Raw genomic sequence first — 24167 nt, 5'->3', positions numbered from 1 at the left:
GTGAATTCTTACTCTTTTGTTATCTAATTTTAAACCAAAATATTCCCTCACTTCCTTTAATGGTCAAAATCCTATCCATATAAACAAACAGAATTTAAGTACAATTTCCTTCAGGATGTCTTTAGCATGAAGGAAACTCCCTTGAATTCTCAAATTTAGTTTTCTGTACATGTTTTGACATGTTTGTGTACACTTTCAGTGCCTTTACTATGTAAAAAAGGAAGCCATTTTTGTTTATTTTTATCTTCTAATGGGTATGGTACAGTGTGTCACACATAGGTGGTGCCTGACTTGATCCTGTGAGAGCTGCTCTGTCTCCAGGGCAGGGCCCCCCTGGCCCAAATCCACTGCACCTTGTCTAAATTGCCTGAAATACCAAACAGAATACCTTCTTACATAAATTAACAAATGCAAATTTAGGGAAATCATATTTTTTTCCTTTGGTCAATGTTTTTTCTCATTTCATCCCTTTATTATTGCTTCTTTCTTTCTTTCAAGTAAAATTGTGAAAAATTATCTTCAACACTGACATTTTCCCATCACAGAAAAGCTTAAAATACATGCCCTTAAAAAAAAGAAATAAAACAAAATAAAGAAAATGAGAATCACTTAACCATACTACCACCTGGACCTAATTGTGATTAATTTTTGGCATATACTGTTTCAATTGTTTTTCTGTGCAACGATATTTTAATGAAATTGAAATGATAAAACATATTTAGCATTGTGTCATTTTTGTAGTTTCATTTAACAAATCTAAACATTTTCTGATATTTAGCTTTTTGAGATCCCTATTTCTTTGACACCATAAAACTGCCACAAACTTTCTAACATCACATCTCAGATGCTGCATTTCAGCAGGACATAGAGCATTCATAGCACATGTGAAGGATTTACACAAAGGTAAATGATAATCCACATACTTGACTGGTTTGAGTCTTCCTGAATATGGAGTAAATTTCTAGAATGTATTATAACTTGAGATGATCAGATATGAGATGATATCAAGTGCACTTATAGCAATACAGTAAGATGTTAATATGCCTGATACCTGGAGAATTTTTAGTTTTTGGGTAGAAAGGAGGATCCTGAAGTATAAAGATTAAATAGATATACTAGGCTTTCTAGTCTTTCTACTCTTCCCAGCTGAGAGCTTATGATTATTTCTGGCAAGAGCCAAATGCTTACTTTTCTGCCAGGCTTCTCTTGTATCACTCAGATCTGTTTTGTCAAAATATAAGCACAGCATTTTGCCTATGAGGTTGAAAATGACAAGAGTATTCCTTAGTATTTTAGAGAAATTACAAAGCACAAAGGAGCTGCAACTAAGCAAATATTGTTTAAAAAGCAATTAGAAAGAAATAAATGTACCATCGAGAGTATTAAGATACAGCTCCTCTCTTCCTGATGAACCAGCTGGTCAAGTTCTTCAGCCTAAGGGCACTGCAGTGCCTTCTGCATAAGTTATCTGATTATTCCTGTGTTTCCCTATGACATCCAGTAACCATTTCACTTAAGTTTTTGAAAACAAATCTCATCAGTAAACTATGGTTATCTTTGGAAGTAAGAGTGGTGAAAACATGAAAATATTGGTAAAATAGTTTATGCCATTCATTTGTAAGAAATTCATTTTGAAGTAAGCAGAAAATGTAAGACTATATAGAGATAAAAGCTCCATTTAGTCTTAATATATTTCAAGAAATATGTGGGGTAGGTTAGATGGGGAATGGGAATTTTAAGTAGAGTGAACGACATATAAAAACAACAGTTATCAAAAATGACTGTTGTTAGATCCCAATGATGAATGTAACTGTATTGTATACCTAAAATGTATAATAAACTTAATGGAAAAAATGGCTGTTGTTATTCTGTATTCCTGAGACTTGAACCTGATTTAAAAAATTCTGATTATCCTTCTTTGACAGGGTGGAATCTTATGTTCTTTCTAAAATAGCAGATGTTTTCTACTTCAAGAGCTAGCCCTGGCAATAGGAAAGATAAAGCTTTTCAGAAAATTAGCAAGCTTTTGCCTTATCTAAATGCCTAATATTAACAGGAGCACAGACCAAAACTTGAAAAAAAACTTTGGTCCTTGTTCTTTGGGCTAACGTGGTCTAATGGGGCTTAGGCATTTAAGTGAGGGATTTGAGATTATGGTGCCCAGTATTTTTTTTTCCCTCAGTACCAGGGATTGAACTCAGGACCTTGCACTTGCCAGGCAGGCGCCAGTACCACTAAGCTAAATCCCCACCCTGCCCAGTGATTCTTAACAGGAGCACAGACTAAAGGTCAAGGAAGCAATGGACACATATTCCTTTTTTGGTCAAAACCAGTAGAATCTAATCCTTTTTTATTTGGGTGGCAGAAACAGAGGCCCCAAAGAACATACAAATGCTCAAGGTCATCTTGCCAGTAGTAGTAGAATAGGACTAGAACAAAGACATATTCCAGGGTAACATCCTTTCCACCTGCACTTAGAATCCACACAGACAGTAAAGCATGGAGGTAAACTCCTTACTAACATGTGTTACCAAGAGTTTCTTCCTATCTTCATTCCTGAGCTCCCATCTTCATTCCATAGTTGGCGTTTCGGCTGCCAAACTCTTTTCTTGACTAGAACTCAGGCATTGTGGAAATAGATTTACATTTAAGATTATATATATGCATTATTTAATGTGGCAATTCCAAATGGTTACGAGTGGTTGAGAGAGATCATAAGGTTCCATACGACTCAAGAGCACCATGTACAGTTAATGATTTCCAGATGTCGGAGGAAAAGAAATTGCTATTTTGACTTCTTCTCCACCCCCCCACCCCCCCACCAATACGGGGATTGAACTCAGGACCTTGTGCTTGCCAGGCAGGCATAGCACCATTCAGCTACATACTGGCCCCAAACCTTACTTATATAGAGAGCAGGGATCCAGGTACTGGAGTTGTTGCTCCACAGGGGTGGGTGTCTAATGTTTTCAAGAGCTAGCAGTGAGGACACTAATGGCCTTTTATAATCTGTATTACTCTCCACTTCTGCCTTTTCAGTAGTTTTGAGAAGATGAGAGTAAAATAACTCAGAGACAGCTGTTTTATTAAGCACTACGTGCTCCTATTATTTCAACTACAAATATCACTTAAGTATATTTATTTTAAAGAAATATAGACATAAAATATACTTTGAATTATCCATGATAATAGTGATTGTGTTAAAGGGGAAAGCATAAAAATATTCATGGTTAGCTGAAATTATATTATCAATATTTATAATAAGTTTTGCAAAGATTTGGGGAGATGAGTCCACTAAAGATTCAAGTAAAAACATTAATATGCAGACACAGTTTATAACTCATAGTTACATTATTTCTAATAGCCAGAAACAAGAAGTGTATCAAGATCCAATTAACCATAGGATGGATGAATGAATTGTAGTGTGATAACACAATAGAATATTATTCAGCCATGAGAATTAAAGATCCATAGTCAACGTAACAACATAGTTGATGCTCACAAATGTAAGGCTGAAAGAAAGAAAACACACTAAAGAATGTATGCTGACTGATTCTACATTTATCTAAAAGACAATACAGGCAAATGTAGTGTATGCTATGAGGGATCTGGATAGTAGAGGACTGAAATGACAAAAGCAGGCTTCTAAGGCAACCTTTTGTTTTTTACAGGTTTTGGCTATAAGTTTTGGATGTTCCGAGAGAGTGATTTCAGTGGCCTCTACACTTATGCTATATGCAATTTTTATGTATATAAGAGTATTGTTATATTTCAATAACATTTTAAAGGCAAATGGGAATTTTTCAAGGGAAGGAAAACTAATACCTAAATTTTGGATAAAAATTCTCTGTTTTTACATTTTGTTAGAAAAATTAAAGGTTATGGAACTGTACCTTGTTTGTAAAGTCTTCATCAAGTAATGAAATGAGCTAAACTAGCCAACAGGATAGGGAAGGAGAGGAACATAAAAGCTCAAGAGATGAATTCTTGTTAGGGACTAGACATACTCCCCGCCCAGAAATCTACATGACTTAGAATTCCAGAAGTAGGTCTACTGGAGGCCTCCCATTCCTATTTAGAAATAAATGCACTTTCTAAAGCTGGACGGCTCACACAAAGGCTTAGTAAATAATGGGGTCATAACTTCAATTTATTATCAAAATATTTTTTCCATGACAAACCTAAAAAGATAAAGGGTCACAGAGCTATGTAAATGCAATTTTGCCCTTTTATCATAGCCACTCTTAGGGACAGGTTTAATTTTAAAAAATCCTGTTTGTAAACCATAAGATTATATCTTTAGACAACTGTTCAATGACAATTTTTACTCCAAAGTTAGTGCTCAAAGCTTTTCATCAATATGATTTATAAGTTTAAAAAAGTCTCAAATTTTCATCTGTACATCACTTTACAGATCTTGGTTCATAACAGTTTATCTTGGTCTGAAACTTCAATATTTAATGAACACCTATAATAACAGTTACTTAGTTTTAAGTGTAGTTAACAATTAAATATAAAAATTATTATTTATACATTACTACAAATCGTTTAAAAAGACCAAGTTTTGAGAGACAGAGAGAGCAAGAATTGTTAGAAAATTGTAGGGGACTTAATATCAGTAAAGCAGGTACAACACAAGTTTTAGACTTTCATTTTTGCACTAACAGTACTTAAAATAAAATAATGACAATAAACTAATGTATGGCAAATGAGTTTAAAGCTATGTAAGCTCTAAGGCCCCATTATGTATAAGAGTTCTTTGGAAGAGTTTTGGAGGAGTATAAATATTGCAAAAAAAGTAAAAACAAGTATTTAGGCCATATGTTTAAAATGATCATATAACCACTGTGATTTTGGTGTCCAACTGCATAAATACAACATCTTCTTTCACTCCTTGAATAGAAATCCTGGTCAGCTGCAAGTGATTAACACTATTTTCTAGGGAAAACATCAAAGTGACAGAAATATGAGAAATAGAAATGAATTGTAATAATGTCTATTGGAATTAATCATTATTTACACTTGAGAAGTGACTGATTTGACAGACCTTAGACCCCCTCTTCCTTCCATAATTTTCCCAGAAAATCCTAATTTCATTTGTATTATGATGCTTTCCTTAATTAGCCCAAGTAGTTGCAGTGACCTCCGGAGCCCACTCTCTCCCGCTAGAGTTCCCCATTTCTGTGGTGTTGGCACGTTGAGCCAGGGGATGCACTGCCTCCTGCGAAGATCACCAAACCCGACACTTCTTCTCTGGATTCATATATGAATTCTTTCGGCAATTAAAGGCTTCTGAAAACTCAGCAGAATTCTGCAAAGTCCCAATAATCCTTTGAAACAAACAAACAAACAAAAAAAGTCACCATAAGCATTTGATGTTTATGTCCAAACTATGTTGAAGCCCTGTAAAATTTCTCAGTGCAGGACAAGTGAATTTAAAATTTAAAAGGAGGAAAAAAAGCTGGAATAATGAGCTAATTCTTTCTCATTCATAGAACTTTAAAATGGACAGGTAACAAAGTATAGCAGTTGAGAGCACAGATTTTGGAGATAAACTGCATGGTTTGAAAGCTGATTATAAGGCTTCTCTGTACCTCAGTTTCTTCATCTGTAAAATAAATATAATAATAGTGCCTGCATCTTAAAATAGAGAATATAATTTATAAACACTTTATATATGTCTTCAAAATGAATGAACAATTCACATTGGGAGTTGAAGTTTTTATAAAAAGAGTAAAGAATAAAATGATTTCTCACTGCACTTCAAAAAGTTCCTACAATAGCTTAAGTATAACTGGCTTTTAATAGACACAGATTTGTTTTAGTAGGGAAGTTACAGAAATCCTTTTTTTCCCCCCAAAATGACTCCTTAAATGTCACAAACTGGATTCAGCCTGAATAACTGGAAAGGACTGGAAAAATGCCCATTTCTTCTTATCTCTGACCCTAGTGGGCAAAAACAACAACATGTAACTCACTATCAGCACGATGCAGCATTGGAGGGGAGAGACAGGTCAATACAATGATCCAGAGGTGATGTATCATGCCAAGCGTGAGCCAGCTTTTCCCTGCTCTTCTTGCTGGGACCAGCACCACACCCAGCATGGGTTGGGATGAAGGTCCTGGAGTCAAGTGTACTGGAGTAATGGAAGACAGAAGCATGTGCTGGGAGTCTTCTGATTTTCAGAATCTCCATCTGTGGCAGACATGCTACCATGGGTACAACTTGGCATTTGAGATGAAGTGGGGTCAAAGCCAAGAGTATTTATCTGTTAGTTCACTCGAGAGGGAGTGAATTAGCTTCTATAGCTCTGGGCTGCAGTTATGCAGCCTGTGTGAATGACAAGTGCCAGGCCCAGAGAGGATGGCATGTGGCTGTTCATGAACGTGTGGCTCTGGATGCCCTGGCTTATGACCACTGGAAGGAAACAGGCACTGAATTCAGATGGACTCCTCAGACTGTGAGGATCCAATGTAAAAGAAGAGAGGCTTATTTTGCCTCATGTTTTTTTGTTTTGTTTTTTTAATTTATTGGTACATTTTAGGTATAAAATACAGTTACATTCATTGTTGGGATCTTGTACCTTTACATGATGCATCTTAGTTCTTATTTTTTTCCTGCCCTCCTTTCACTCCCTCCACCCTTCCCTATTTACAGAGACTTTGTTTCTATTTTTTCATTTTCTCATATTTTTTTCTTTTCCCTTGTCTCATGGTTTTTTAAAGATTTCAGTTCATAGTCCGTTCTAAGACAGAAATAGCAAGGTGGAAGGGCCTAGGTGGAGGGAAGCTGCTGACATCATGGTGGCCAGGAAGCAGAGACAAGAAAGGAGGAGTGAGTGAAGGAGACAGACTTCTCCAGCTCACTGCCCAGTTAACTTCTCCTTCAGACCAGGTCTCAGCTCCTAACACCAAATCAGCTATGAACTCATCATCATTGGGTTAATCCACTGATGAGTATGGTGTGCCCATGATCTACTCCCCTTCCAAACACATGAGGTTTTGGTGGAGGACTCCTATATAACCCTAGAAAGTATTGTAGTATACTGAGAAACTACTGAAATTTAACTTTCTACCTTCTATCTTAGGCTATGAGCATAGAGCCTGGTTTAATTTGATTTATCGTGTCCATTTCTTAGACCCGACATGTTCACAAACAAGTTCATTCCTTTGATCATGTGAAGACACAGTGAGAAGATCTGTGCTTTGCAACTGGGAAGACAGCACTCATCACAACCTATGCTGGTGCCTCATCTCGAACTTCTACCTCCAGAACTATGAAAAATACATTTCTGTTGTTCATGAGCCAAACAAACAAAGAAACAAAGAAACAAGTAAGCAAACAAACCAACTTTACTCCTATAAATGTAGCCAAATTACTGTATATATAAGAATCAAAAGGCATTAGTAATTTTTATTGGTCTTTAGATTTTTTAGGTTCTAGACCTAAGAGCCTAAAGCAGAGAGAAGTTTTGATCCATTTACTCCAATCCTCAGCCCAATTCAGGAAGCACTAGTAACTGGCTCAAGAGAGTAATCATAGGGGCCCGAACCTTCCTCATGCTGTGGAACAAGCTCCCTGCTTTTCAGAGTATGTGTGAGAAAGAACTGGAAAACTGCAGTTTTTGCTTTTAGTTTATTAAAAGTTTCCCAAAGGATTGTTTTTGATTTAGTCATATGGAAACAAATGCTTGGGTAGAAAAGCCCAGACCTATGACGTAATTTTATATTTCTCTTAATTTTGAAACAAAACAAATAGACAAAAAAGTTTTTGGAGAACATCACTGGAAATTATGGACACAGAAACCCTCTGCCTGATACACATGCAGCTCCCCATCTCCATTCCATCTCCTTTTTCCACCCAATACTTCACTCAAATAATTTGATTCTGAATAATTAGGTCAACACACTAGGGGTTCACAGACTTACATGGGTTTCTAATTAATGTTTGGTGTTAATAACATTAAATCTTTGGATGGGTGATATGAATACAAATTTGGAACGTGGATACATTATTTATACAATGAATCCCTTCTCAAAAAGTGAGATGTTTCATTAATATATACAGTACTACATGAATTTCAAGCTATATTAAAGCTCTGTAGCTCTTGCATTTGCATGTTTAGTAACAAAATGTAAATATTTTCATTATTTCTTAAGGTGGCTTGTTGGAAATTTTTACTACATTACACAAAATCATGTGTTGTGCTGCCGTGTTTATTGCCTTGGAAAATGAAAAATGCATTAAAAACATTTAAGAGATGGAATTGAACATCCAGTGACCAAGAATGAATATTTTGATCTCCAACATATTGGATTACTTCTGCCTACAAGTAACTGGATATTTAAATTAGTGAATAAAGTTTTTACTACTAATAGGTCCATTGAAAACCTATTACTACTTCTTTTAAGTGAATTATTTGGGTACAAATTTAACTGGCTTCATTCATAAATAAATTACTCATCTTTATCATTAGCTAATTGGTATGATTCTTTCAGAGCAAAGCCACAATGATGAGTGTATATTCCACTATATAGTCCTGAAGAGATTAGGGCTGGTGATACAGCTCAGTGTAGGGCACTTGCCTAGCATGTTGAGGCCCTGGGTTCAATCCCCAGTAATGGAAAAAACAAGTGAGGCTGGGAGGTATAGCTCAATGGCAGAGCATGTGCCTACCATTTGCTAGTATGTGGAAGTCCCTATGTTTAATGCTCAGCACCATGAAAAAGGAAAAAAAAGGTGGAAGAGATATTTAGTAAGTACTAAATACTAATAGAAGCTAACAAGAATTCTAAAAAGCTCACCAAAATATCAGGAACCAGTGTTAATATTTAAAGTAAGCAGAGAAAACATGAGAGGTTAGCTTAAGCATGCTAAATTATTAGAAAAAAACAAGAGTATATTTAGTTGAAGATGTCTTTATAAAATACTAGAAAGAATATTCTTTTAAAAACATTGGAAGTTAAGCTGGGAAAGGCATTACTTGACTTGTTAGTGGTGATAGTTTTTTTTCTTTGATGGAGCAACTTGGATCTTACTTTTATTTTTTCAGGGTTTTTTTTTTTTATCAGTACATATTGATTACATTCCTCTTGTGGAGCTGGAACTCGTAAATAACACATCTTAATTCTTTCCATCATCTCACCCCTGCCCTATCTTTTGGTCCCCTTCCCTTTTACAAAGGATCTATCTTCTTTTTTCCTATTATTGATCTTTTATTTTGCTCTTAATTTATATTTGGGTTTCTATCAGGTGCTTTTTTTCCATGTGTGGGAGATAATACTGGGCAACAGAAGTATTTAAATAATTTTTGTTTACTTTAACATGCTTTAAAAAATCATGAGACCCTTACATATATAATGTAGAATTATTATATCTAAATAATGTAAACACATTTGTTGATTATATAGGAAGTGTTCTTATGTGATCATGGCCAACTAAAAACTAGGTTTCCAAAAAGAAGGCAATGTTTAAATCATGGATTTAATTTCTAGCATATTCATTGGGAAATGTTTTGTGTTTTAACTTTTGAAGGTTTTAAAGGTTTATATTAAAGTAGATATGGTTTTAGGAAGAGTGAAACAATCATAGATTAGACATAAAAATTATAGTTTTATAGATTTTATCTTTACATCAAGAATATTTTGGCTTTTGTTTTCAATATTATTGTTATTTAAGCATAAAATTACAAATTCTCTATTTTGGAAGTATTTTTTATATCCACCACCAAGCACAATTTTTGCTTTCTGAATGTCTATTAGTTTTTAAAGTTCTTTAAAAACTGTTTTACTTTGTATAGCCAGGAAACAGCCTGTTTCCAAAACTAAATGTAACCTCAATCTTTTGCCAAGGAAATCCTTTTACCTCCAGGGAAAATAATAGTTTCCTTGACAAAAGATTGGCATTCATTTACCCTTAAAAACACACACACATACTTCTGTTATTATGAATGAAAAATAGTCAGAGAGTTATCTTTGGAAACAGAGCCAAAAAAAATTAAAGACACAAATAACTCACATATTTATAATCAATGTTGTTCAGTTCAAATTTGGGGGGTAGAAAACAGTTACCTACTAACTTGTGTATCACTTAACCACTAATCAATTATTGATATCGTGAACTGTGCTGAATATAAGAAATGAGCAAGATAAAGCACTTGACTCTTAGGTGATATGGAAATAATTTTTCTACAAGGTTTTTATTCTGTTCAAATCTCTAATCTAGAAATAATCCTAGTACTATTTTCAAATGCATATTTGTAATAGGCACTTCACATGCATTAACATTAATCCTCCAGCAGCTCTCACAATAATTTAACCAGCATTTTATATGTCAAGAAACTGAGGCACAGAGATGAAGTAATATCTAGTATTAGGGCAAAAACAAACATACAGGAAAACCCAATAAAAAGCCACAATAAATGAAAAAGTATCACCACTGGTATGCCAATAAAGAGTTATACATACAACAGCTTTAGAAGATTTCACTAAATTAATAAATACCAAAATCTTCATTAGTGATCATAACAATAGCCTATCTCATCAAAAAATTAGTTATGACTCAGGATACCATATTAAGGCAAGAAGGTAAGGAATGCATTTTAAACAAAGAAATTTTTAATACGTACTCGCAGAACTAAATGTAGCTTACATTATGCAGAGATTAGGCATACAATAAACAGTTTTAGAGTGAATAATTTTGCTTGTTTTGTTCTGGTACTAGAGATTGAACCCAGAGCCTCGGTGCTGAGCTACATTTCCAGTCCTTTTTATTCTTCATTTTGAGACAGCATGTTAAGTTGCATCAGATTCTCAAATGTTATAGAATCAGATTACAAAAGGCCAAATTCCAAATGTGGGAGCAATGGAGTTAATGTTGAAGCACCCTGGCTCAAACCTACATACCTGAAATTGCCTGGACTGTGCACATCTGTTTTAATGGAGTTGACTGCATACTCTGGCCTGTAGGTCCCACACCACACCTAGAGGTAGTTTAGGAAAAGCAAAGCAGTGTGTTCAGTTCTAATCACAGATTTGTTTGGGATGGATGGGGGGAAAAGCAGAATTAAATTGGTGTTCTGCATTCCTCAATCATTGGTTCTTCAAATAATGTTCAATGAAAGGCAAGTAGGGACATAATTATTTATTATGAATATGATCTGACATTCATAAACAATGAAAGTCACTCAAGTCAAATGTTCTGGCACAACTGATTAAAACAAGGAAACTCAGCGTATAATACCTCACTTACTGTGAAATCACAACTCAAAATGATTTTCATATTTATCAATCAAGAAAGATGTAGTACCTGGGCAAAGTTCAAGAAGAACAGTTGTTTGTGATTTAGGTCAAGTCCAGGGAGTAATTTTTCTTCACCATTCTTTTTAATATAATTCTGATAGGCCTAGGACATTAGTAAAATAGAAATATGATGTTTATAATTTCTAAATTTATACATAAACCTATGCAAAAGACCATGTTAACCAAGTAATTAACCTTTTATATAAAAATCACCATAATAATTCAGATAATGGCAACTGACAACTACTGCCTAGATTAGGAAGATAAATAATATTTATAAATGCTCTGAAAAGAACACAGTTTTGATTAGTGAGTGACAAGAGTCTGGCACATGTCAAATGGTCAATAAATGTCAGGGGAATGAATGAACGACATACAGAGGTGATGAAAAGCTTATGTAAATGTTTTTCTAAAGATAGACAGGTAGGACCAGCCAGCTGGAGAACTAGATCGCCAAGGAAGCCATCTGCAATTGCTATATTTAGCTTACTTACTGTTCTTAGCAAACAGACTCACATAAGACCTGGTTTGAATGATTGTTGCCAAAAGTCAAGGGATTCTTTTGAGATCCCTTAGGGTTCGGTCCTAGTACCTATGAATGTAATGGTAAGGATAAGCAACTATTCTGGTCCTCTGAAGTTTTCAGATCAAAATATAGGGAGGGGAAACTCAGTGGAAGCCTGGGGAACTCTGAGGAGAAGCTGATGGTGCAAGGACACCAGGGACAGGGTACTAAAGAGGAGAAATTCTCAAAGACAGAGAACCTCAGAAATCACAGCTGAATACTAAGTATTCAGCTTGTATAGGCTGGAGTGGTGTGTGTAAAGTGTCCAAGGCTAGGGAAAGACTCCCCAAAAGGATCAGAGATAACAGGTCTTGTACTCACACAGGACAAGAATGGAAAACTTCAAGATTCACACCTTAAGGTTTTGCCTCAGGAGTGGGGAATAATGGTCCCTACTCTGAGGACTATTCAAGTCCTACCTGTCATGATGTAAAAACCAAGACTCAAAAGAATCAAATGATGTCTAAGGAATTTAACTGAGAATAAAGCTCAAGAATATTTGCAGGAAAACAAAAACCATCCAGGACACAAAGAGGTAAAATGCAAAATGTCTAGCATTAGTAAAAAAAATCCAAAGCAAACCAAACCAAATCAAAACACCTCAGCATTCAAAGAAGCAGCAATATGCCTACCGTCTCTTAGGATTGGGTTGGGATTCATTCTTTTGGCAACTTTCAGCTGCTGTAATCTCCCAGGCCTCAAACTGATCAATTTGTTATCATCTCTCTATACTGTTCTGATCCTTCCTCTTCTCTGATACAATCACCAGTGTGCTCCTTTCTCCTTCTAATTCAACATTTCTGTGGTGAACAAATAACCCCATATCCTCTTCCACTCCATGAGTGTTCTTTGAGATACCGGGTTCTATCCTAGGAACATCTTGTTTCTTCATAACCTCAAGTAGATTGTGGTCATTCTCTCACAGATGTGAGCTACTTCATGGTTGAAAAAAGCAACTCAATCTCATCTTCACCACTATTTGTTGCTTCAAGAAAATCATTCCTCCACTCTTATGGAAATCCTTATTTTCTCTTTGCACATGGTGTTTACTAGACATTTTAGGTATTTATTTATTTTTATTAGTACTATACATGTTTGCAGTACACAATATTTACCTTCCTTGTGGGGAGTTGGCACATGTACATAACTCATCTCAATTCCTTTTTTCATACCCTTTTCCTCCCCTCCCACCCCCCTCTCTCCATCTCTTGATCACCTTCCAATGAAAGAAAGATCTATCTTCCTACTTCCTTAAATCTATCTTTTATTTTGCTCTTTATAATTTGGGTTTCTCATATAAAAGATACCATGTGATATTTAAGCTTGTGTGTAAATTTCACTTAACATTATGTTCTCACAGTGTATCCATTTTCCTACAAACGACTCAAGTTTATCTTTCTTTATAGCAGAGTAGCACTCCACTGTGTGTATACTGTTTTGTGAGTAATTCTTACTCAGATCATTAAAAGATTACATCTTTAATGGAAGGTTTGTTCTTATATCTGCAACACTTAGAATAGCCAAACTCATAGCAAAGCTCTCACAAAAGATTTTACTGAATGCAAGAATGAATGGAAGGGTAAATAAGATTGTAAATGATGTGCCATTGATTAACACTTCTGCGAGTGCACTAAATAGGCCAATTATAAAGCCACACACTGGTGCCACATCACTTCCAGACCCTAACTCTGTGACTATGAACAACTATGGCTTAATATATTATGCTTGTGGTTTACGCCGATGACTGTCCCCCCCCCCCACCAAATTGTCTCACTTGTGGGGAAACTGAGGGTCCTACTCATTATACTAACTAAAAACCCTGAAATAATCCTTTTGTGGGGAATCTTTTCAAAGATAAGAAATTTATTTCAGTGATTCTTTCTTTCCCTTCCCTTTCTTGGTCCTCCCTTCCAAGGTCTCACTAAGTCACTAAATTCCCTTGCTAGGCTGAGCTTGGCTCAAATTTAGATTCTCCTACTTCAGCTTTCCAAAGTGCTGGGATTACATGCAGATACTACAAGACTATATATATATATATATATATATATATATATCCTCCTTTCTGTTGAAATAACATTCAGTGTTTCTTCTTCTTGGCTTCTTTTGAAACTTGAGAGAATGGTATTCAACTCTATCTACTATATTGAATCCTATGGTTACTATATTTACAATCCAATTTCTCCTGACATATTTTCCATTTTCTATTCCCACTTATTGGTTATTTCATATAAGTCTTTTCTCAAAAGTCTTTAAATAAATGATTAAATATGATAAATAAATACTCTGATCACTAAAATGGGAAGAAAATTACTCACTCTATATGCTTGGCCAAGACCACCATTATCGGCAATGTTTTCTCCCAATGTATTAATTCCATTGAGCTGTTAGAAAGAGACCTTTCATTAGCTTGTTAAGAAAAACATCAACAATCAACTTATAATTGAACACATCTAAAACTTTTCCAGAAACTGCCAGTGACATACATGCTGTCCACCTGCTAGGTCCCAGGTGAAATTCCCGTATTGGTAAACCATGCATTGGGATTGGTCCTTGAAGTTATTTGCAGACTGTTGAGTCCACCAGTCAACCAGGTCTCCATCCTTGTTAAAATTCCTGCCTGTAATATATTTGTTTAAGTAAAATGGAAACTCATAACAAGAATTACAGATATCTTTCATTAAAGTGCAAGGACTACAATACTGCTACATGGGAGAACATTAAATTGGATAGATGATGAAAGAAACTGTTATTCTTCTTCATTTACAGTTTGGAAAGCCTGGACCGACAGAGCCTTCTTTGCTGATGTGCCTTGGTATTGACTTAGATATTATCTGCACCTGGCTCTTAATATCTCCAATGAGTCCGTCAGATCAGACAATCCCGAAATCATGCCTTGTTCTGTTGGATGGTTTTACCTGAATCAAGTCTGATTAATTTGATATTCTGAGATTTGAAAATGATCAATATTTTTATTCTGGCATGCATTTTATATTCCCAGACCCTTCATAAGACACTGGTTCACAGTTTCTCTTTATTTCCAACACACACACACACACACACACCACACATGCACACACGGGAGCGGGCGCATGCATGCATAGACACACACAGTATCTTTTTTCCTCCTGGAGCTTTCTTGATAAACTACATTTATCCCCCACATTCTGAGCTCCAGTTGCATGAGAATGTCATGTGTTATGATTATTTTTAATATTTATCTATGATGTAGTGACTAGAAAAGGGCTAGGGAGCCTGCTTGAACTCACGTGCAGATCCCACCAGTTGCCAGCTTTGTATCCTTGCACAAACATTTTATGTACCTATATTTGTCTTAATTTAAAAATGGAAATATGACTAGTACCCACCTGTTAAGATTGTTGCATCATTTAATTGATTTAATAGGCACTTAGTAGATCTTTTAAAAAATTATACCCTTCTGTATCTTTTTATTTCTCTGGCTCTCTAAAATTGGTTGTAGTTGACGTTTATTTCTTGCTCTTTTTTTCCTTATTTTCTTCACTTGTGAACAAACTTTTGTTATAGCCTCAACTCTCACCTCTTTACATACCTCATGTCTTTACTTCTATTGCTCTCAGCTTTCTTTGAAACTTAAAATCTGCTTAGTAGAATAGAATTTTCTCAATGTGAATATTTGTTTTATTCTCTTAGAATGCAAGTATACATCACTTAAATACTTATAAATTTTCTTTTCTTCTAAAGCAACAATTTAAAGGAACCACAAAGTATAGTAAAATTAGGTCAACAATACACTGGTGAATAAGTGAAGTTATACCTCTTTTCAAATTGGTGAGGATACACAGCAAAGGAAAATATGAATGACACTTTACCATTGTCATCGAAGCCGTGGGTTATTTCATGTCCTATGACCATGCCAATGCCCCCATAATTCAATGAGTTTGACTGCTGGGCACTAAAGAAGGGGGGCTGCAGAATGCCAGCTGGGAAGACTGCAAGGAGAGAAGACAGCTGCAGATTATTTGTGGCATTATCCTATCACAGAAGGACTAGAGTTGGCTTCTTATTTTCTAAAATGTTTTCTAATATAGTTTCTACTATAGTTTCACTTAGGTCTACACAAAAAACCTTCTGTGATAGAAACAAATGAAAGTATTTTATTATTGATCAAGACAATAAAGAGATCATCTTGGAGTGACATCATAATATATAATTTATTCATCACAGTCCACTTTGCAGTATCTTTTAAGATTATTTTTTGCTGAAAGGAGTTCAGGGCAAGGAAAAGTTATAATCTACACTCAGAAGGTCCTTTCCCCCATGCAAATAACTTGGAAGAAAGTTTCTTTCAATGTCATTTCTAAAATTCTATCCATCTACAATAGCATCTTAAATAAAGAGCCATTAATTCAAAGGCATCCCTTTATGAGATAATTTTATTTTCATTGAGCATATATAATCACCTTTTATTCTGTTTATTTCTTTATATATGATTGAATTCCTTCCTTTTCCTAACTGCCCCACTCCCTTTTCCACCACTTCAAATATTAGCTCTTTAATAGTAGAGATTTGTATGTCTGTAAATTCATTTGTTTATTTGTTTTTTTGATCTATTTGTTTTTTATTTCATTATCTCCTGAACCTAAAACCAGAGTATTGCTTGGAACATAATCAGGGTTCAGGAACTGAATTTAACAAATAATCAGTGATACATTAATTAATAGTAATCTTAATTTACTAAGGTGCTTTAATAAGTTTGGTAAGTACCATCTGCACTAGTTTGTCAACTTTCTCCATTTTTATGCCTCACAAACACTTTAATGTATCAAACATCCAACTTTTTCCCCTCTAAGTTATCACTCTCTTGATTTTAGTGTTTCTGCTAATAGGACTTTAAGGGTCCCAATTACCAATAGAGAACTCTATTTATTTTAGATGTCCTTTCTCATGTATAGCCATTTGTGGTCTGCTGAGAAAAAGCTTGGCTGACACACCTTCCTTCCAGCAGCATTCTTCATTTAACTCCCTCACACTCATTCCTCATCTCAAGGATTATCTCATTTCCTAATTGTTCTTCCCACCTTTTGTCTCTCCAAAATATAATTTATCCTAAATCATATCTAACTCGTTAATCTATTCTGTAGCCAGGTTAAAGTTTAACTCTGATCACTACTCCTCTCCTGCTGAGAAACTCTACATGGCTTATCCTTGCTCTCCAACTAAATACAATATCTTTCTGGCCTTTGTCTCCATGGTCCTGTCCTGTTTCTCCTTTCTTTCCATTTCCCGCCCCTTCCCATCATCCTCTTACAATTAATACTCCAGTCCAACAACACTTTCACTGTTCTTGAAATATATGAATAAAGTGCCTTCATTCTCTTCCTTTGAAATATATTTCCCTTGTTCAATAAGTAAACATTGTTTTGGGACAATGTTCTTAAGAGCTGATTAATCTTTGAATTTTAGAAATTAACTAAAATTATGGTTATATTCTAGTAATTTTGTCTCATGTTTTAAAACTCTAGTATCCACCAAGTAACAGAGACATTATGTTCTGTAATTGAAAAAAACAACAAAAAACAAAAACTGAAGTTGGGCCATTGCTGTGAAATATCAAGAATATAAGAGAAGGGCCCTGTTTATAAGAAATTTAAGATCTAGTTAACACACAAAAACAAATGTTGTTTATTTATCTTTTAGATAAACTAAATGTGACCTAACTTTACAGGGGTTTGAGAGGAAAAACATTTTGAACAATTTAATAGCTCCCCAGATCTTTAAAAAAATTGGAAAGTTGCCATAACATTTAAATGACAAAATAATAAAAAAGTACTTTTGTCCTTAGATAACTGTGATAAGTTATAACTCACGTGTACCTGCCTGAGCTAAACAGTGCCAAGAAATTATTTTTAGCTTAAAATATAAAAATTATGTGCACCACTTTATTAACTTTAAAGTGAACACTATCTCCCACACTATGTACTTTGATTAAAATCCACCCATTATATAAATGTGCTATCAAGACTAAACATTAACCATAAAGATCCTGCTGATTTAATTATACCTATGCCATCCTTCAAGCAAGTGATAAGATTTTTATGGCTTACATTAAATACTAGTTTTCAAGTTCAACTTTACAAATGATGTTCTCCCCTTTACATTGTCAGCTAAATTTCTGTAATGAAGATTTTCTCCATTACCTTTATTGGTGTTACAAGTAAATTTCACAACTGTTGCTTTTAACTAACCTCTTAATTGTGCATTTTTTGTGTTCATAATTGTTAAAAAGTTAATTAATTAGCTAAATCATTAGTCCATGAAAAAAGATTGGATTTCTTCTTCCTTTTCTTTTACCTCCTTGGCCTTGATCCAGCAATTTCCCTAATTTATATTTTAAGATTGCATACAATTCAACTTTAGAATATTTCATATAAAAGTCAAGTTTATAATTGGGAGAAATTTTTTTAGTGAAAAATAATTAAATATTCTTTTTGCATTAAGTGGAATAGCAAAATGTTTGGAAACAGTCATTGACTTTCTCACTCATAACTCCTAAGAATAAAAAAAACATTTGAGAAAATCTAATCATCTCAAGGTATTCACAGACTACAGGTTGCACACACTAAATAACTTAGACATGTCTGAAATTTAAAAAAAAATTGATTTAAAAGAATTTTACTGCAATTTTAATGAAAAAATAGAGCACAGCAATATTAAGATTTTTTCCATTTGACTGAAGATTTTTAAATTTAATAAGATGATCAAATAGTGCCAGGAACTGATAGAAATATTCTAGTGGAGTTTCCCAGAGATGTGGTATGGAAAGCTTCCATGAAATAAGTGTTCAAAGAGGAGGAACACTGAATGAAATACTTAGTGGGCCCTCTTTTCCTGAAAAAAAAAATTGACTTTTTGTCAATGTGAAGAGGTGGAGGGTGCACACAAATTTGAATGTAGTCCACATGCATGATTTCTGACTAAAGATGGTGGAGATTCAATTAAAAGTAGAAATGATCAACATGAGTAACTTGCTATAGCACAGTAAGTTACTTCTTTAATGTAACAACCTAAACGACCAACCTCATGAGAAACTATATGCCATTAAATATGGGGTATTTTATATATCTATGTCATGAAAGTTCATTTATGTGGCACATATTTCTCTATCAACTCAAATTTTGTAATGGGCCTCATACAAAACCCATGAAGACAGTGTTGTTTATGTATATGGGTGTATTTATATAAACATATTTCTATCAAGGAGAAAGATGATCTGAACATTTGGTTAGTTTTAGATAAGATAATCCCCACTGTGAAGACTTAAATAGTTAAAGAAACAAAGTACACATTTCAAAAACTTGTCTTGCATAACATTTCCCCTCATCTGAACTGCTGTTATCAACAGACAAACATATGATGAGGTCAACAAGCTTTTTATTTCATATTTCCATCAGTTGAGTTTATCTTGAAAAAATTTTAAAAAGGTGTTTCTTAAATATTAAGAATGTGCTTTATAGTCAATTCTTGATTCAGAGGGTAACTGTTCATTTTGTGAAATGGTAGACCACTTTTACTTTTTTCTGTATGCTTAAATTCAAATGAGGATATTTCTAGCTCTTCTCTGATCAGAAAATTTCTTATTTGAACCAATTTTGAGATTCCAAGGACTTGTTAAATTAAGAATCATGAAAGTCATGAAAGTGTGTGTATGTGTGTGTGTGTATGGGCACATGTGTGTGTGTCTGTGTGTTTTACTGAAGATCAAACCCAGAGAAGCCTTACCACTGAGCTACATCCCTCGTCTGTCTGTCTATCTATCTATCTATCTATCTATCTATCTATCTATCTATAACTTTTGTGACAGTGTCTTGCTAGTTGCCCAGGTAGGACATGAACTTGCAATTCTCTTGCCTCAGTCTCACAAAATGCCGTAATTACAGGTATGTACCAACAGGCTGGGATGCTAGTTCCTGTTTAACAGGCCCTGGAGAAGGGCTGAAGTTATGAACATGTTATAATGGAAGATCTTCCTGGCCCCTTCCCTCGAGGATGAATCAGCACTTGTCTGATAGGATCCAGGGACCTCCCTGAGGTGGACTGAAATGAAGGTATATTCCTCAGTCTGCCCTGATGCAAAAATATGGGTCTAATTGCCTACTTTACTTTGGGATTGCACTAAGTTTAGTTAAGATGACTGGGTTTCTGGATAGAATGAACTGAATCTTATAACAACAGAATTACTGAATATTAGAGGTCTCCAAGGGCTGGGGTTATGTCTCAGAGGTAGAGTGTGTGGTTAGCATGCATCTGTCACTGGGTTCAAGCCCCAGAATCATATTTAATTTTAAAAAGAGAGATATTCCAAACATAAAGGTATTTCTAAGAAAAAAGCTTGTGACTGTTTTCTAGAAATATATTACACAGGACTGATTGCCTGGGTTCTGAAAAGTTGATCATAAGCAGGTTTCATCTAGGTTTAGAAAGCTATTTTCTTGTCTGGAAAACATATTAGTTTAGACTTCGAGCTAACTGATTTTAACTTAGGTGCACACATCTTATTTTTGTGATATAAAGATAACATTTTTGACTGTATAATTTATTTTCATATCATGTATCAAAATAAATTCTGGACTAATGAAAATATACTCCAAAAATGGAAAACATAAAAATACTAGAAGAAAATGTAAACAACTTCTTAATCATCTCTTCCTGACTAAAAGCAAAAAAGAAAGGTGTAATCAAGCTTTAAAATAAAAAAGATATATAAGTTTGTTTTTTAATCAATGATGAATATTTTGAAAAAATTTCATAATTAATAATCAAATTCATGAGAGAATTCCAAAAAGATGAGACCCTGAGATATAAAATGAGTAGTTTATAACAATAGTGGAATTACTATCCCTCCTGATTCTGGACCACACTTAGAAATAAAAGGGGAGTCTGAGTAACCCTGGAGAAGTCAGAGTCTACTGTATATTTAATATATCTCTCACAGTACTGAATCAGTGGGATATTGTTATACATTCCTTTTGAAAGAAGAGGTTTGTAACAACGGAGAGTTTAAAGATATCCAAGCCTAATCCAGAGGAAAAGAATATAAATCTTTGTTATATGAAGTAATTCAGTTATTCCTTGTATCACTCATTCATGTATTGATTTTATGCATATTTCTGAGATGTCACTATCAGTGAACATCCACATTTTTACTTTTTTAATCCATAACTTTACATGATTCAATTTAATACAATTGAGTTTTCAAATTTCTGAACTCTTTGGTGGGTTTTGGAATGAAGATGCTATAGAATGGGGCCATCTTTACCAGTCAGCACACATAATTACCAGGAGACTCAGGTCTACAAAAATTTTGCTCTTAGAAGCTTGAACTATTTTAAAATGCTGATGCTTAGTTAAGTCTGAAAGTCAATATTATTTTATAGAAATATATGAAGGACTTTTAAAAGTAATTAGAAATAAACTACTTAGAAATAAGAGAAACCATTTTAGCTATAAATGAGAATATTGTAAAAGAAACAAAACTATTTAATATGATTTGTGCTAATTTAAATTTTTCCATTATAGTGAAAACATGTACATGAAATATATTTAATAAATCAATAACTCAGCCTCAGCTGAAGTTTTGTTTTATATTATAAACTGGTCACACTATACATTATGAGTTGGGAACAATTGAAAAATATTAAAGAATTATTTAGAAATATACCTTACCTATCTGATTTCTGCCTGAAGAATAAAATGCATTGACTACGGCTGCTCCGCTTATCCACCTATGGAAAACATAAGAACATTTTTAAAGAGATACTTCATTGTTTGACTCAATGCACTCACCCACAATAAAAGTATTACTACTCCTAGATGAATTTTAACTTTCCATTTGAAATATATTTATCAAATTAAAATTAGCTTATTAGATGAAAGCTCATTTGAAATTGTTTCTTGAAAAATCACATATACAATGGTCTAGAATTTGTTATTTCATTTGCATAAATTTTTATGGAGGCATCTCTCAGTGTAAAACTTATACTAGTGTATCTCTTCAGGAACTGCAGTGGGTTAGGATTATATTAAAATATGTTAGGTTTATGTTTTTTATACTGAATAACTATCCCAATAATTCTGGAGCAGTTGACAAAAAATTAAAAAACAGGTCATTAAAACTTCAGATTCAAGTATCTTTAAAAATTTTGTAATTTCTAGTTTACAAAGTCTTTTTTGGGGAACTAAGAAATCTTAGAGCAAAAAACCTTTGATTGTTGCTCTTTAAAATTATTTTTAAAAAATGCAACATCCTAACTAATTGAAGAGAGGTATATTTTGTATGACTCTAAAGTGAAACCCAGGTAGTCTTAAAGAGACATCATTTTCTCTGTTTACACAATGACTTTGGCTCTGTATCGAATTTAGAGGTTTTGTAAATTACAGTACCTGACTGCAAGATTCTAGTTTATTTGAAGAGATGACAAAGATGTATATGACAAAAATGAAAAAATAACTAAATGGCAATAGGAGCACTGAAGGATAGGAGCTAATTTTCTTATACTTTTGTGCTCAGATGTTATGAAAGATGCATCTCTATAATAATACGTTAGGCACTTTTGTGCAACAGGAAAAATATTCTTATCTTAATAGACTATAACATATATTTATTGAGAAAGGACACTTCTTGACTTCAGACAAATGTCTGAAATGTCAGCACATATGTATACACTGAAGACAATAATATATTACCTAATGTTTTCATTATAGTTATTCAACTTTCAGGGCATGAATTAGAGAGACAATTATCCTTCTCACAGAAGGCTAAACTAATAAGTACAAAGAGTACAAATGAAGACTGTTTCTTGAAACTGTTTTGCCAGGTGAGGACCACAAAGTCAGCTATCCAAATCATCACTTTAGTGACAATGTCAGCAACTATTGTGAATGGCAGATGTAAGCACTATTTTGATCTGTTAAAAACAACTGCCAGAGGCCATAGATTTAGCAACTGCTCCATAAACTCTAACTATGGGTTTTGTCTCCAATAACATGATTGGAAGTTTTTAAATGGTGGATGTGGAATTCTTTTAAATACAGTTAGCAACTCTGTGAACATTTCTTTAGGAAGATAAAAAGCTTGGAGAGGAAGAATGGTTGATCTGTGTATTTCTCCTTTACCACTGTTGTTTTAAGTATAGAAAAGCATTTTTAAACAGGATGGGATGAATTATATATCAGTGGTTTATATATCAGTGGTGACTAACAAAGAAAACATGTACTGTTTTTGTAAATCCAGGGATGTTAGACTAAATTGGGAGATCAGAAATTATAAAGAGTAAGAGGATTTCATTTTTGTGACTAACACATAATATAAAGAAAAGTGTTTATATAAAAATCATGATTAGATGTCACCAGGTACTGTGACACAGGTCCAATATGATCCCAAGAATGTGGCAAAAGAATCAAAATGGAAAATGTACTTAAACTACCTAGAGGAAATATTGTTGCTTATGTGAACGGAAGCGGTATTCCTGATGTGTCCTCAACACTCTGATAGCAAATATAGCTGCAAAATTATATATGAACAGCTTATATTTATTAAAGTTGTAATCATTATAAAAATTCATTTAACATTTTTTCAGGTCTCAGTGAATTTTAGGGCTCAGTTTATCAATTATGAACTACTGATTTAGTGTCAGTGAACTCTGCATGAACTTTTATGGGTAATGACAATACTTGCAAATTGTTTGGCACTGAATTGGTGAAAATTTTTGATAATGAAATAGAAAAAATGCCAAGTCAAATTGTTTTTGAATTAAATGTTATTATAGAGGGGAGGAACCAGATACAGTGATACCTCGGTTCACAAACTTGATTTGTTCTATAATTTTGGAAAAGACGTCCACATTTGTGTTTGTGTGGGAAAGATGGCCATGGTCCTATTTGTAATCCAATGCAGAGTTTGCAAACAAAAACAGAATTCTGCCAGATGTATCAGTTTGTTAACCAAATTGTTTGCAAACAAAAGCTTTTGTGAACTGAGGCACCACTATACATGAAACTAATTCCTTTAAGCAAGAACTGACCTCAAAACTAAGATATAGATGAATGAAGTTTTTATATTACCCATCGTGTGTTTATTGCTTTTGTAAAAATAAATGTCATACCTTTTATTTTAGGGCTTTTCTGCTCTTCTGTTATGTTACATCTAGAAGCTTAAGATTGCATTTTGATTAATGTTTGTAACTTTCCAGCGGAGTGAATTTTACATATTAAACTGTCAACTGTGAATTATACCTTCAGGAAAACTATACTTTCAGGTAACTAT

The 24167-nt window shown here is 34.1% G+C and overlaps 1 protein-coding gene across 5 annotated transcripts in view; it reads right to left on the bottom strand.

The window, feature by feature from the left end:
- Positions 1-2311: 2311 nt before the first annotated feature.
- The window catches only part of Mme (membrane metalloendopeptidase), an 89870-nt gene continuing 68014 nt past the window's right edge, over positions 2312-24167 (bottom strand). For all 5 annotated transcript variants that reach the window (XM_087186391.1, XM_087186394.1, XM_087186390.1 and 2 more), the window contains exons 17-23: positions 21569-21627; positions 15715-15834; positions 14350-14483; positions 14182-14247; positions 11309-11404; positions 10906-10982; positions 2312-5330 (exon numbers count right to left, since the gene is read on the bottom strand). In XM_087186391.1, coding sequence (XP_087042517.1) covers positions 5231-5330; positions 10906-10982; positions 11309-11404; positions 14182-14247; positions 14350-14483; positions 15715-15834; positions 21569-21627 — 652 coding nt within the window. In that variant the 3' untranslated portion in view covers positions 2312-5230. The remainder of the gene's footprint in view (positions 5331-10905; positions 10983-11308; positions 11405-14181; positions 14248-14349; positions 14484-15714; positions 15835-21568; positions 21628-24167) is intronic.

The sequence above is a fragment of the Heterocephalus glaber genome, unplaced genomic scaffold (genome assembly GCF_053883595.1).
Source record: "Heterocephalus glaber isolate CG9 unplaced genomic scaffold, H.glaber_assembly_v1.0 deba00001504, whole genome shotgun sequence".
Taxonomy (NCBI): Eukaryota; Metazoa; Chordata; class Mammalia; order Rodentia; family Bathyergidae; genus Heterocephalus; species Heterocephalus glaber.
The sequence above is the reverse complement of the archived record's forward strand: the minus strand, read 5'-3'. Positions and strand labels throughout refer to the sequence as shown.